General features: G+C 45.3%; 1 protein-coding gene across 3 annotated transcripts in view; it reads right to left on the reverse strand.

Annotated features, from left to right (window-relative positions):
* The window catches only part of KDM4B (lysine demethylase 4B), a 147,036-nt gene that overhangs the window by 44,308 nt on the left and 86,466 nt on the right, over positions 1-16,262 (reverse strand). For all 3 annotated transcript variants that reach the window (XR_004425788.1, XM_033136950.1, XM_033136951.1), the window contains exons 8-9: positions 13,570-13,766; positions 6,048-6,220 (exon numbers count right to left, since the gene is read on the reverse strand). Coding sequence is in view for 2 of the 3 variants with exons in the window: in XM_033136950.1 (XP_032992841.1) it covers positions 6,048-6,220; positions 13,570-13,766 (370 nt within the window). In the remaining variant the exon portion in view is untranslated. The remainder of the gene's footprint in view (positions 1-6,047; positions 6,221-13,569; positions 13,767-16,262) is intronic.

A 16,262-nucleotide genomic window follows, 5' to 3' on the forward strand; every position in this document is an offset into this window, starting at 1 on the left:
GAAAGCGCCAACTCCACCAGCACGTATGCACGCAAGTGCGCGCGCACACAATTTGATTCTTGAGAGATTGTTTTTCACCTACAAGATGTCTGGACAACTATAAAAGGTCACTCTCCTTTACGAATAGGGTACTCAACGGGGAGTGAGATGGAAGGCAGAGAGAAATGGGGAACTGTAACCCTCATCAGGAAGATTTACCAGCTCGCCTCCCAATCTTGAGATGCTGACATTAAAACCCAGCAAAGGCTACAGGCCAGGGCTTAACACATTGCAAAGCCCGGGGAGGGGGATCAGCTAAGCCAAAGCACAGCATGGGGCTCTACGAAATGAGTAAGCTTGGAGCTAGATGAAGTTGTTAAGACTCCCCCCCTGCAGAAGCCTATTGCTGGCAGAAGTCTGTGTCACAACATTTCCCAGAAGCCGGCTATTCCAAGAGCCTTATTTACACCAATTTATTTAAAAATAAAACAAAGAAAAGTTAATGAGATCTAGCCAAAAATAGTCAGGGGTGCATTTGTGTAAACAATACTTCAAGATAAAGCTGGTTTTGAGGCACTGCACGAAAGGAATTGCGAATTTCCTTAGAGAAATGAATGCATCAAATGAGAAGTCAAATTGGATCTCTCCCTGGCCGCAAAATGTAAGATTGCATTTACACTCCGTGTTGCGTAAGGGGTGGAAGCTGCCCCTCCCCTTCCTGCGATTACAATGCACTGTCCTTCACTGACTTCTAAACAGGTGGCTTTGGCAGCAGTCGGTGGCAAGTGGGAATATTTCAGAGCAGGGGTGCGGAAGCTTTTTGGCCTGGTGGACCAGATCTTTTATCTCCCCCAATACCTCTGGCAAGCCAACTTTCGGGAATTATCTGATGTCATTATGACATCACGCGATCAACAGGTCGGTTGCCCCTGAACACACTGGCACCCTCCCCACTAGTGATCTCAACATCTGGCACTCGGAAGCCTTATCCTCTGTGGATCTAATTCTCTTTTAAATCCATCCACTTTTGTGGCCCTCGTTCATGAATTCCATAGTTCAACTACACATTGTGCGAAGAATGTGATTTGTCCTGAATCTTCCAACTTCTGGCTTCATGGGATGCCTACCAGTTCTGGTGTTGTGAGAGGGAGAAAACATTCCTCTATCCGCTTCCTCCATGCCATGCATAATTTTATACACCTCTATCATGTTTCCCTCTAAACTAGAAAGCCCACCAAATACTGTAACCTTTCCTCACAGTTGATTTGGTAGGATGAAAGCAGCAGCAGCAGCAGCAGCAGCAGCAGCAGGGGGGGGGGGGCTTGCAAAGCTCTTTGCAAGCATCCTTGAGCTGCTGCTTCCGACCTCTGCTGAAGAGGTTGAAAGGAGCAGGGCAAGGTGGCTTCAAAGAGCAGGGCTGGGAAAGAGCTGAATAGGAACCAGTCCCCTCCCCTGAGCAAGGCATGGTCCACCAGCTGATGGGCGGTGTTGGGGGGTACACCTTGCTTCAGCAAAGGAACTATTCTGATCGTTCCACTGAAGCGCCATGCTAAAATCACCGGGCAGGCAAGATGGGGAGGAGTGGCGGGCTGGCCCTCTTTAGCTTGCAGTCGGGGTTCTTTGTCCAATGCTTCCTGTCTTTAGCCACTTGACAGGTATGGTGATGGTGATCAATATTTTTCCTTAAGAGGCCTGCTGCCTGAGGCCAGACCCATGTCGGGTTGTTATTCAGGAGTATGCTGTACCGTTGCCACATGTTCCATTGCCCTCTCGGAAGAGCTTAAATCAATCTAGTCAACAGCCAAGGGTCACTATCTGAGATGGCTATATACACGCTTCAGGTTCAGAGGCAATTATGCCACTGAATACCAACTGCAGGGAGCAACAACAGGCCCATGAAGGCAATTTGCCTTTGTGTCCTGCTTATGGGCTTTCTGGGAACATCTATTGGGCCATTGTGGGGAACAAGACGCTGGACTACGAGATGAGCCTTTGGTCTGAATCCACAAGGTCTCCTTTCTCTGTTTCTAGAGGGGAATCTGCCCCAATTATGAAGAGATGCAGATATAACGATTCACAGAACAGTTCATAGGCACGCTTTGGGGAGGTGTCTGCACTCCTAACTCTTTTCCAAGGGCAGATTCACATCACTTCATTTCTGTACATTTCATGACTGGCAACTGTACTTGCAACCATCTCAATGAATGAGAACTGTATTTGAGGGCTGTAAAAATACTCTGCGGTTCACAGATGAATTGCTTGACACAATTTAGGGTTGTTGTTTTTTGCACATTTACTTATAAGGTCTGAGTGGGAGCCTGAAATAAAGGCTGGCTCTCTACTCCAGAGCTCACAAGAAAACAAGCACTGCTTCCCAAGGTTTCAACAGAAAATAAGTAAGTCCAGGCTGATAACAGCAATATCCTAGAAGCAGCATCAAGAGCTACTCAGCCACAAAGTCAGAATTTCAGTAACAGGGCTGGAAGAAAAGTCTCCATCCCACCGATGCAGGCAGTTAAGCAGTTGCCGGTAGCAGGGCTCAGCTCCAATTTAAAAGCTGTTCATCTTGAACACAGCAATTCATCTTCCCCTCTTCTCTTCTCAAGGCTCCTCAGCTCTGCCTGTGCCACTTATCTCTCATCCCCCCAGGAGACATCGGCATTTTTCAGGCCATTTATTCCATGCTGTAACTGTTGGGGCTCGTACAGAAGCCAAGCACGTCCTGCTCAATGTACTGCTGGCTCTTTCAAGATGGAGCGGCAGGGAGTCACTTGCTCTGGTTGTGCAACTCCTTTGCTGCACACCAATGGCTCCTTGCCTAAGGAGTAAAACAAATGGGTCCAACAAAATCTAGGAGCAACAAGGGTTGGGAGCAGTGTACTGTATTCCTGGCTTTCCTGCACAAAATTATGCAGAAATCGAGCTACTGAAAATAGAAACATGGGCAGACCCCAATTAAATCAGGGTTGTACAGTGCAATGTTTGTAAACATTTTTTTACCCTGCCTTTTCCTTTCAAAAAGTGCCCAAGGAAGCTAAAAAATCAGTATTTTATGAAACACAAACACATTACACACATGCAAGAGTGCAAGAGGAGAAATATTCCCCAAACCTCTGATTGCTAAGTTACACTTCTTTTCTGAAATAAAACTGAAGGCATAATTCCCTCTTGCAGTCAAAGAGGGTTAACTTTTTGAGTTCCTACGGAGTTAATAATTACCCATTCTCAGAGAAGCCCCCCTGCTCTGCTTCTGAGCATACCTCCCCTAAGTACAGGTAATTCTGCTGTGTCATGAATGACTGGATGATCCAATCACTTCTGATAAAGGCATACAAAAAATTTTATCTCCCCCACCCCACCCAACATAAGCTATTTGGACAGAAGAAATGCAAAACAGGGAAACATGTTGAGATGCAGTAGGCAGACTCTTCTCTGAGTTCTCAGGAGACTTAATTTTAATTAAATGTGTTTTTCAGAACACATTAATGTCCCTCAACCCACAGTCTGAGGATTAATGGAGCAGAGCCTTTGCGATAGAAATCTAAGTTCTACGACTTTAACCCCCCCCCCCCCCCCCGCAAACTAGCTTATTCTATTTCTGCTAGCCATTTTTATGTTGTGAACTGCCCTGAGATCTGTGGGTGAAGGGCGGTATACCAATTTAATAAATGAAATAAAAATAACGAATGGCAAAGGGTTGTGCAGGATGCTAAAGTGGCACTGCTGCAACACTGGAAGTCCTGCTCAGACACCCTGCTCCCATTAGCCATAAGCAAACTAGAAGGTGCTTCAGTAGTTGCCCATGAGAAATGAGCCAAATGCAGAACTTCTAAACACTAAACTAAACACTGAGTTCTTTATTGTGCAGATATTTACAGGGGAGCTAAAATAAAGACGTCCAGCTCATCCCTCTGCAGAGTCCGGGAATGTCTGTTTCCAGTTCTTAGCCAAACATAAGAGGCGCGGGATCCTGAACCCCCGCCTCCCCCTTCTATGCCCTTCCTCTCTGCCCAAACGGGGTGACGGAAAGGGTTCCTCTCCCCCTCTTCCCGCTTGGTGCTGAGGCTCTCCATCCCTGCCACAGCCCCTGCTCCGACTTCCTGCCTCCATCTCCCCCTCCCCACTGGAAGAGCGATCGCTTCCTCCACTCAAGGACGACGACGAACTGCTCAGTGGGGACGGGGGTTCCCTGTACTGCAGACGCCCCGGGATCGCTTCCCGCCACGGCGAGGGGGGTTTCCTGACACAAACTATAGCCTCCTGTCATTTTATTTAAGAATGGAAATGAAGAATTTAAGAAATTTTCCGCCTTCTACTAATTCTCCCTTATGACCAATCAGATCATGCTGATGTTAGAATGTAAGAATATGAGAAGGGGCCTGAAGCTGGCGCAACTAGTCTCGCATCCTATTCTCACAATGGCCAACCAGGTGCCTGTAGGAAGCTTGCAAGCGGGCTTTTAAGTGTCGGTTGTATTGTGCTCTTTATTATTGCTTTTAGAAATTGTGTTGTGCTTTTTTATTGATTATATGTTTTGTGGTTATGCTGCATGCCACTCTGGGTACTGTTCGGAGAGAAGCAGGATATATAAGCAAACAAATAATTGCTGCTGGTGCAGATTACACTGCACCCCTCGGAATTTTCCACAAGCCTCCCTTCTTCTAAGGAAAGGTGTAGCAGCCATACAGATGAGAGATCCCACCCTTTCCAAAGTATTGAAGAGAAATGTATGTCTTTTAGAAAAGCTTAAGCAGCTTTGGAAGACCCTTCCAAGGCCTGTCAAGAAAGCTATTTTAGGCTGAATTCTTAATGGCTGTAGTAAATGGTGATATATTTCATTTTGGCAAAGAAGCCACGGTACTCTCCAAAGGAACTACAATGCCCAATGAGAATTTGACAACTGAATTCTGGAGAAATTGCCCCACTTTTGCCCCTTCAGGTCTCGAAGGTGTCATTCTGAAGGGCTTTACTGGCTGCATTTGGGCAAAATTGGGAAGCAGGAAAGAACAGCTTGCTTTCACCATGGTGTGCACGAGCTGTATGCTGATTCACTCAGCTCAAGCAAACCCTCTTTGCTCCCCACTTAGTCCAGGGGAAAATGAACCCAGAGATTAGCATTACACCCAGACCCACACACGCAGTTCCTTTCTCCCATGAATTCTGGTTTGGACAATGCTAAGCCAGCTGCTCTGTGTTTTGTCCCCTTGCTGGACGAAGGAAGAGGGCAAGCAGAAACACTTCAACCTGCCTGCACCCACAAACAGCCAGGATTTTGTGTAATAATAATAATAATAATAATAATAATAATCATAATTGTACACCCCCCCAGCCACTCTGGGCGGCCTCCAACAGATATTAAAATACATTAAAATATCACAGGTCAAAAACTTCCCTAAACAAAGCTGACAATGATCTTGAAAGTCATTCCCAGTCAGGTACCCTAACAGCTTTAATCAGTTTTAAGGTGGTTTCATATGGTCCTATCTTGAAGATACTCTAGATCAGTGGGAGAGCCGCTACTGCAGGTTGGGATCATTGCCATCGGTGAACCACCGAGTCCATTTGCGGCCCCTTCTGCCAATCTCTCTCTAGAGGAAGAGTCTGGCACCTGGACTGTGATATCCACTGCCAAGAGCAATAAGAAATGGTCCCCCCTGCCAACATATCTTTAATTATATTGTATCTTTGTATGGAACTTAATTTGAAGTTGCTTTGTGAGGCAATCTTGGCTGAAAAGTAGGGCATAAACACAGTCAAGGCTTGCTTACAAAGACCGCTGGCATTATGCTCATGAAGTATTCCAAAAACTCCAGTGTCCTATTTACTCACTTGCTGAAGAGAGACAGCAAAGCCTCTTTTTCCAGCAGCTCATGACATTTCTGTGCTGGGAGAGGTAGAGCACTCGGTCCCTGTCTCCACCAGCATACTCACTTGAATGCAATTCTTTGTCGACTGTGGTTACCAGGTGAGTGCTAAAATGTAAGCCTGGTCTAGAGGGACAAGAAACATTTTTAATGAGAGCTGAGATGCTCATTATATAGAGTTCTATAATGTCCAATAAGCCTTACCCTCTTTGCCATCCAAGGCCTTGTTTTTGTCCTCCTCATCCAAACTTGGGACTCTCCTGTGCTCCTCCTTCACCTTCACCTCATCCAAAGCAGTCTCCATCCCCATGTCATCCCCAAGCAACTTCTGATCCTGAGTCTTATGCCTTCGGGGTTGGCTTCGTTTTCTGTTAGCCCTGGATTTGGGAAGGGAAAGAAATGTTGTTAATGTCTCGTGAAAGGAAAGGCTCTGGCGGAGGAAGGAAAGCAATTGCTTGGAAGCAATTTCATAAGAGAGATCAGGATAGCTAACACCGTAACGAGCCAGGCAACGGGTCAGAACAAACATATAAAGGAAACCTTTCTGAAGACACTTAGTGGGCACAAATGGTGGGGATTCTAATGTGCTCAGAAGGACCCCATGCATGCACAGCTCAGTCCACCACTCTCAGCAACAGGCCTGAAGACGGAGAGGGCTGAGCTTTGTAAATGGGTATAATCACCCTCTGTGTACATGAAGACAGAACAGAATAGGTTTCTAATCAATGATACAGGGTGACCCAATCTTGGCTGAAAAAAAGGTCATATTAAGGCATGGGTAGGCAAACTAAGGTCTCAGGGTCGGATCCAGGGATTTTCCTAAAGACAGGGTTCAAATGCATTCAAGGAAATAATATATGAGATGTTCTAGGGCATGGGTAGGCAATCTAAGGCCCGGGGCATGGATCTGGCCCAATTGCCTTCTAAATCCAGCCCGCAGACGGTCTGGGAATCAGCGTGTTTTTACATGGGTAGAATGTGTGCTTTTCTTTGAAATGCATCTCTGGGTTATTTGTGGGACATAGGAATTCATTCATCCCCCCCCCATAAAAAAAAATTAGTGCGGCCCCCAACAAGGTCTGAGGGACAGTGGACCAACCCCCTGCTGAAATTTAGTATCAGGGATAAATAAAGATCAGAAATAAAGGCCTGGAACATCCTGATATTAAAGTCTGGAAGTGTGTGTGTGTGTGCAAAATTTAAAAAATGCCTCAAAATTATTAGTTCCAAAATTAATGGGAATTTTTTTTTTGAATAAAGGAATAAATTGTTGGTGACCAATGAGAAGTGTTGAACCTGCAAAGAGATGGAAGTCGAATAACATAACAGGGATTCAAACATGTTTACTGGAACAGAAAACAAGTGATTGTAAGGGAAGAAAAAGAAGAAGAAATATAAATGTAATTTCTTTCCGGGAGCCTTTTGTATAGAATATTAAAATTACGGTTTGTATCCTTTGAACAATTTTGTGTATCTCATTAATTCTCTCCCCCCTCTTTATTATTGTATTTTTTTCCTCTTTCATCTTTTTATTTTTGTGTATCCAGGTGTAATTTTTAATTTATTCTTTCTCTTTAATTTTCAAAAATAAATAAATAAATAAACAAAAACAAAATTATCAGTTGTAGTCCTGGATCCCCAGAGCTTATAAAATGTCCCCTCTATCTCCTTGTGCAACAACAGCTGCCTCATGCAGCCAATATTGTGTGGGTTTTGGGGTTTTTGCAGGAAGCAATGTTGCCTTTACTTGATGCGTTTCTGATAAAGCAAATACCCTACATGCAGAGACAAGTGACAACCAAGAGGCGACACAACTGTGTTAGTAACAAACATCTTTCTGAAGGATAAAAAAGAAGTTTAAAGAACTTCTCTGAAGCACAGAAGCAAGATTTACCAACACCTGTCTGTAAATACTCTCTCCCCGACCTCCGTGTGTGTATATGTGTGAGCATGTGTGCCCATTCACAGCTACCTCACTGTTAATTAAGTTGCTTCCTGTTGCTTTCAACCCATTAAGTGTCCCCATGCCTCTGGTTTCCTGCATGCCATTGGTTTCAGCAAACAGATATGGCTTAAAAGAAAGAAAGAAAGAAAGAAAGAAAGAAAGAACCCCCACATATTGTGGTCCCCTCTCCACAATCTTCTCAGCCACTACCAATGTAGCAGACTGCAATTCAAGGCAATTTTAAATAGTCCAAAACCTACCACCCAAGTTCCACACCTTTTACAGCCTGTCGGTGGTGGGGGTGGGCAGCGTTAATTCTGTCACAGCAGAACATAGCTAACAGGAACTTTTAATGAGGCAACAAACCCAACCGGCTGTGGGCTAGGTAGAGAAATGCTCTACGTACAAAAAGGAAATAAGAAAAACCCAGAAAGACAGACACTAGCAGAGGAATTACTAATGACTAGAACTGAGCCATATGGTCCCTCTCCGAGTGAGTTTACTTCGCACTTACAAGACAATTTGTTAGCAGTGGAACCCAAGTCTTGGAATTTTGTTTCACTAAGATTCAGGAGAATTTGCAATGCTTCCTCAGAAGGGAAGTAACATAGTCTCCTAATTAATAACCAGATGTTTGGGGGTTATATTTTTAGTGATTGGGGGGGGGGGCGATTGCTTGCAGAAAATTTTGGAGCAAACTTCAGCTAGTTTAACCCCATCTCTACAAGTAGGAATCAGGAGCTACATGCTTCGCTTTCATGAAGTTACATTGCCTTATGCCTCACAATCCAGGTCTGTACACTCATGCTATCTAAAAGTAATGTGAACAAGGCTGCTTGTCAACAAGGTTTCTTGAGAATCTCACTACTGCTGAGAATAAACAGGTTAACTTAGCGAAGACCCTGCAGAACTGCCAGTTCCAGGCATTCTCATAGACTGCTGAAAATACCTACAAGCCCTGCACCCCATGGATGACTCCCATGTTGACCCTCTTGACATGAACAGGAGTGTATTCTGCCTAGCTGCACACTTGGTTCGTATCTGGATCCTTTAGCTGAGGAAGACAAACATCTCCCACATCCATGACATCAAAGCAGATAAGCCATACAGATATCCTTTCTGTAAAAACTAACAGGATACGGAGGTAGAAACTCTTCTGTTTTCAGCTCAGCCTCCACTGCCTGGCCTCTCACTGACCAGACAGTTCAACATATCCAAGGCACACAATGCAGGTGCCTTGTGGGAGCTAAGCAGGTCCAGATCTGGTTAGTGCCTGAGAGGAGGAGGAGACCAGCTGGGAACCCATCACGGAAGAAAAGGCAAGATTATAAACACAAATACAACGAAACAATCCTTCATGCCTTTTCTGGTTTCCTATCCCAGATTGTAAATTGCCCTGTGATCTTCAGGTGAAGGGTGGTATAGACATTTTAATAACAATAACAGTAAAAGTCACAATAACAACACTCTTGCCTTGCTCTACAGCCTATTTCTCTGCTCAAGGTCTTGCTCATGGCTGTTGTTGGCACCTTGAAACAAGTCCCAAGAGAAATAGATCTCAGAGACCTGAGCCACTGCTTGATGCCCTCTTGCCTGCAGGACAACTCCAACTGGAGTAAGGCACAGCCATGTTTGCAGGAAAGAACCAACCAACTGCAGGAGAAAGAATGGGGACCCCTCTAATATACAAGAATAGGTTTTTACTTAGCTGAATGCATTTTTAACAGAGTTCTCACTCAAGGGCACTCTTGAACAATAAAGAACTTTGTGTGTGTGTGTGCACCTGGAGGTTTCCTCTCTCTTGATCCAACCAGCACAGCTGCTGTAACTTTTTGGGTCTCCTCTCCCTGGAAAGCTGTTTTGCCCAATATTCTAATGCAAGACTTAATCATCTAGGACTAGGCAGAATACAGAGGTGAAAGGTAAGAAGCAGCTAAGGGAGAAGAGCTATAAATAACATGGTAAATGAGCAAATACTTGACCTGCAGAAGGCCCCTGGTTCAATCCTTACCATCTCCAGGTAAGGCTAGGAAAGGACTTCTGCCCGAATCTCCAGAGAGCTGATGTCAGTTAGGGTAGCCCGTACTGAGATAAACTGACCAATGGTTTGATTTCTACAACACAGCTTTCTAGAAGGGGCAGCATACTCCTAGAAAGATGTGGTTATTCCCTGTGTTACCATGAAACTTTCTCATGTCGAGGTTGCTTTCTTCATAAAGCGTGCTTGATTTGGGGTTGGGGCGTGGGGTGGAGCAGGAGACACACACATACACTTGGGTTTCATGTCTTGTGGCAGAACAAGCCATTTATAAAAACCTTCAAATCCAATGAAAGTCTGTGGAATGGGATCACTGCTCTCTATTGACAATCCACTCTGTTGACCAATTAGCTTTAGCCACAATCAATTAACCGTTATGTAAATAGCAGCCATGTTTCAAGCCAACAGCTTCACTAAGTTAGGCAGATTTGGGGACAAAATAAGAGTCAAGGGCAGTGTGACAAATGACTCCTGGCAGAGATGGGAAAGTAATGCAAATTTCTTAGGTGCCAACACACATTTTTTAGGAGCCTGCAATATCTGGTTGTCAGGCACCAGGTCTGCACAGGGCAGGGAAAATCTGTTAAAATTCCTCTCTTTTTTTGGCAGCCCAGACACCCAGGTGCCTGGGATTTTTCCAGTCCTGGTTCCCAGCAGGTCATGCTCAGCTGACAGTAGGGCCTGTGTGCCCTGCTAGAGGATGAGAAGGGACAATTAAAGGCAAGTTGAAAAACTGGATCCTCAGCCAGCCATCCTCTACTCTGCCAGGAGCAGACATGATAGGATTGCTGATTTAGAGTTAACAAGGTTTTCAAGCAGAAAAATGGTATTGCTAGCATGGTAGTCTGCCCGAGCAGAGAAAATGCATTACGGTTCAATATCATAAAACACTTTTAAGCAAGAGAGAGTTGAGGGTGAGGAATGCAGGAAGGAGCAGGAGAAACAAAAGCAAAAATAAAAATACAGTGGTACCTCGGGTTACATACGCTTCAGGTTACATACTCCGCTAACCCAGAAATAACACTTCAGATTAAGAACTTTACTTCAGGATAAGAACAGAAATCGTGCTCTGGCAGCGCAGCGGCAGCGGGAGGCCCCATTAGGTAAATTGGTGCTTCAGGTTAAGAACAATTTCAGGTTAAGAACGGACCTACGGAACACATTAAGTACGTAATCAGAGGTACCACTGTAAATAAAATGTGATTATACCTGTGAGGTTATGCTAGCTAGCAAATAATTTGCAGCGGTAAGTGATGGAAGCATGACATACATATATGCAGAGCACACTTGAGGCTGGACTGAGAGCACGAGCTGCTTCATGAGGCATAACGACCACAGAGTGCAAGCACTGTAAGGGTGTGGGTGGGTGTCTGTATCAGCTACATGCTGCTGACAACTGACAAATGACATAACAGAGAGCTACCAAAATAATGAGGAGGAGGAAAGGCTAAGGGAGCAAAGTGCATTAAGTCGAGGGTGGGGCAGGAAGGGAGAAAAGAGAGAGGATAACATTTGTACCTCACCAATGGTCATTATTCTACTGTGGTGACCATTTAGAAGTCAGGCATCAGATTTGGCATGAATCCTTTACAAAAGGACTAATTAAGCAGACAACTATCATAGATTCTCTCTCTCACTGTCACACACGCGCGCGCACGCGCACACACACACACGATGACCAACACTGCATAGTCTTCTGAAGTGTGATGGGGCCTAGAAGCCTGTGCACCTCCTGGTACAGATGGTGTCCTCCCTGCCATTGCCTGCTTCACATTATGTACTTCCTAGGGAGGTTTCATCCAAGGTATCCAGAACTCTGGGAACTGCATCTCCTATGACCTCTACTGCATTGAGTGCACCGTGTGTGCAGCACTCTCCAAGCTCTTCCAGGCTTAAATGGAGAATCTCAGTAGACATTAGGACACTTTCTAGATGTCCTTGGGATACCCTGTATGTCACAATCTATTGAAAAAATGTAAACCGATCCTAGTAATAAAAGAACTAACTCCCATACTCGTTTTGTTTTTTTAAATAGCTTTAGAGGGCATAAGACCTTTGGGCGGTTTTTTAGTAGGGGCAGTGAAATCCACTGCTGGAGCAACTGGAAGAAATAATGGAATGGGGAAAGGAGAAAGGCCCAAAGGCATTCCAATCCTTCTTCTGCAATAGTAAGGGCTGGAAACTTGTTTCAAAAATGAACACTCAAACTGGGAGGGAAATGTTCTCAGGATATTAAACTCTATGACAGATAAGTCCACTCTATGCTAACATAAAGTCTACAGAAGTGGAGAATATACACACAGCCCTGGCTGTATCAAGATCTCCGCACTAGGATTCTGAAACTGAATCCTGACTGGTATAATAAATTGAGTGTGGCAAATAAGCTTGACACTCGATAGCCATCTAAAACGCAAGAGCAAGTGAGCGCAGCTCAAGTCAGACATGTCAACATTAAATGACCTGACAGGGATATTTCAAAATTATGAAAGGATTTGAGGGAGTACGATAAGAAACTATATTTTTTATACTGGAATGGAGTGGGGGGGAACTAAAAACAACCGAAGCAGCATTCTATCGTCATAAATTAGGTGTTAGCCTGCAACCCACCCAGGTAAGGTTTGTTCTCTTCCAGACGGCAGAAATTCACAAAATAATGCTATCTAATTCAGAAAAAAAGTTGAATTAGGCAGCCATTTTATATAAAGGCCCATCATTGTAGATATTTTAAAGGCTGGCACAAAAGACTGCAAAACTTGTTGGGCGTTTTCTATGACACAAAAAAGCTGCCACAGTTGAAATTCAGCAGGAAGTGGGGGGGGGGGAGAGCATTCCAATGGCTTCAAGTTGCAAGAAACGAGATTCCAACTAAACATTTGGAAAAACTTTCTGACAGAAAGAGCCGTGGAACAGACTCCCACGAGAGGTGGTGGTTTTTAAACAGAGGTTGGGTGGCCATCTGTCATGGATTCTTTAGCTGAGGTACTCTTGCAGATATTGTGTTTACTGGGGGGGGGGACGCCCTATCACTGTATCTATGTGACTCCATTGGACAAAACTCTTCCCCACAAGAGAGGATCATGTTTAGTAAGGTCGTGTCACAATATTCCTCCTTTGGCCCAGTGGCATAGAAGGGGGGAGGCAGTGGGTGCGGACCACCCTGGGTGTCATCACTGAGGGGGGTGACAATGTGGCAAAAATATGTGTTGTTGTTGTTATTGTTGTTTTAATGGGCTCACAACACTTAAAAAAAACAACAACTCCCGCACCCCCCTTCCTACGCCACTGGTAGCTAGGTAAGGCGGGAGAGGCACTGGGCACCACACCGCGGGGTCTGCAGTGTGCCTGAGCCACGTGTCTCTCCTGAGGGGGAGGCAGTGGGAGGACTGCCTGCAAGCTCTGCGTTGCTTTTTCGAGCAGTGTGGGGCTTACGGCTGCCCACCGCCTCAGCCACCCTGCAACTGAGGGGGAGGCTGCTGAGAGGCTCCACGCAGAGCACCCTGCCTTGGCTTGCCCTGCCCCATGGGCAGCTCGCCCCGCCCCTGGCTGCAAGACGCGCACGCCGCACCAGGCACCCAAGTGGCTAGCTATGCCACTGCTTGGGCCTGCTCTCCAAACTGGAAGCAGATGTTATTTTTCCTCTTTCACAGTTCAGCAGTAACATCAGGACTCCTGTGGTCTCTCCAGAGCACCTTTGGATATTCTAAGCAAGCAGACAAGAAGTGGGCACAAAAAAACCCTCTTACTTGCGCAACATCTTTGCTTTCAGGGCATTCTTCGTCTGATTCCAGGTTTCTAGCTCTGGGCTGGTTAGAGCCGTAGGTTTCATGTGGTCCAAGACAGTGATGTCTTTCCCTTGCTTCCATAAGTCATATCGGTCAGGTTGGAGGACCCGTACAAAAACATCCATAGAGATTTTCACCATGTCTTTCCGGCACGTGCACTGAAAAACAAAGTCCAGACATCCATCAGTTTAGTGTTACAAAGAAGAGGTGGTGATGATTATGATGTACCAACAGAATTGCATTACAGTCCACAAACCCCAAACTGGCTGCCACCAGTGTTCAAAACTCCCATTGTTCCAAGCGCATTTTGTGACAAGGAACTTCATTAGCGCAAGCAGTTTCTGAGCTCTGGGCCTAAGGTTGCAGATAAAACTGCAGAGTGGAAGGAAAGGAGGACCTTTTCCCACCTCCCCACTTCCAGCTACTCTCTGAAGACTGGAGAAGAGACCCTCTTAAGAATATTGGGGGGGGGGCTAGACCATGTGAAAAATGAACATAATATTTTAGCTCCAGTCCATTCATTTTCAGCTTTGTATTCTAGTTACAAAAAAGTGCACCTAGACATTCCGTTGTTGCACCCATGTTTAAGGTGCTGTTTAGCTTCTAGCTTTCATATCTCAGTTTCTAACACTGGCTGCCACCCATCAACATCTCCAAGCCCCTCTTGTTCTGACTGTACTGCTGTGAGGACATGGAATATGCACAAGCACTGCCTGCTAAGGCTGAAGACAATAGCATGGAATAATACAGCCCCTAAGCAGAAAGTGAAAAACCTTGCCTACACTTTGGACCAGGAGGAGCTGCGAATAGACTTGAATAATGGGAGGTGGCGGCAGAGGTATGTAGGAAACAAGGGTGGCAAAATGGATGGCAAAGAAAAGGGACTAAGATGCCCGTGTGGATGAGGAGCAAATTCACAGTCCCAAAGACAGGAGGGGGTGTGGGCCATTGATGAGAAATGAATGCCCAGGCAAGACAGATTTGGAGGCAGTGGCTGTAGGCCAGAGAGGCCAAAGAGGCAATGGGGTGGGACACATATTTGCACATACAGATTTAAAGTTAACCAACCAATGTGCAGGTGGCTGTCTTGGCTCTTTTTTGAAAATATTTATGGCTCTGAAAATGAAGCAGGCAGGAGAAGAGAAGGGGAAGGCTCTCCCTTGCCAGGCTCCCGCTCCTTTGCTGGAGGATTGTCCCCTCCTCCCATTTTCTCATTTCAGAGAAGGAGTTCAGGGCACTACCTTCTGCTCTGCAGTGAAAAACAAGCACCGAACTCGTGAGCAATAATAACGCACCCGCGCCAAACAGGGAGAGAATATTTATGGCCGGGCGATTTCCAGCAAACCCAATTCACTTAATGAAAAATAGCAGAGGACAGAAAGAAAGATCCCAGAATGTAATTTGGCTATGGAGCTGCAGACCACAGATGGTGCCCGTGTTTCAGGTTCCTGGCTGGGCTAAAGCTCTCCCCAGAGCCTCCATCAATAGTAGCTTAAGGGATTTGTATCGAACAGCTTTCCAAAAGTTCCCTCCGCCCTTAAGTAATTAGAAAAGGCACCTGAGTGTGTTCCCAGGGAGGGAAGGCACTCACTTGGAGAAGCAGGGTGCTAGTCAACTGCGGTCTAAGCTGCAATAAAGCTGCATCAACGAACCCACTATTGCCCTGCCTGACTCATATTGATCACAGTGGGAACTATCTGCAAAGAAATAGCACAGGCCAAAGTTGGCCCCTGCATTGCATAGAGAGGACAGGTAATGCAGCTATGCAACTGAGTCCGCACATTTCAATAGCTTACAACTAGGGTGTGGGGTGTGCAGAGAAGGAACAGAACACTTCTATCAAAGTTCCCCTGTTGGTCTCTTGGAGAAGATTCTTAGCCACCATGGGTTCTCTCACTACAAAAAAATAACATTTCCTTTTCCCGGACTACAAAAATAGAGGTCATTTCCAAGCATCAATGAAAGAAGTGGTTAAGAACCCTTTGCCCGTGGTTTGATTAATACAGGGATAAGCCAGCCAATGGAGCCAAAGTTGACCCTGATCCATTCAAAATGCTGGTTGGCAAATAATATTGAACAGGCACCATATTTTGAATTGAGCAAGGCCTGAAGGGCATTCATCAAAGCACAGGCAAGGGGACATTGAACAGTTTCCTCCCCAGTTTTTATTAAAGGATTTTCCGAGTTAACAAGGGTACATACAATGACTATGTTTTCAGTTCATAGAGTTTTTTTCTACACTCGGTTACGTTCAGTGTGAGACACTGCTGTCACAGACCTTGTAAGGTTGGAACAACAGAGGCTAAGGCAGAACTCTGTCCCTTATTGTACCTCTTAAGGCATGAGCAGAGAGCTCCTTTTCTTGGAGAAAGAGGTCATAGCTCAGTGGTAGAGCCTCAGGTCATTGAAAACAATGGACATGTAGTCTGGTTTTCTACAGGGCAGCTCTCCATCATGCAAATAGCAATTCTGTCCTGCCCTTTATTTCCTTATTCAACTCGTATCTTCAGTCCTCAACAGGCAAATTCTGACATCCACCTGAACATTAGTGGACCTTGCATGCAGCCAGATTGGGAAACAGGCTTCAAGTTGCTATTTCAAAGGGGTAGCTTTGCCAACAGCAGACTCTGGTGGCATTTTAAAGACATTTGCTA

This window comes from Lacerta agilis, chromosome 18 (genome assembly GCF_009819535.1).
Source record: "Lacerta agilis isolate rLacAgi1 chromosome 18, rLacAgi1.pri, whole genome shotgun sequence".
Classification (NCBI taxonomy): domain Eukaryota; kingdom Metazoa; phylum Chordata; class Lepidosauria; order Squamata; family Lacertidae; genus Lacerta; species Lacerta agilis.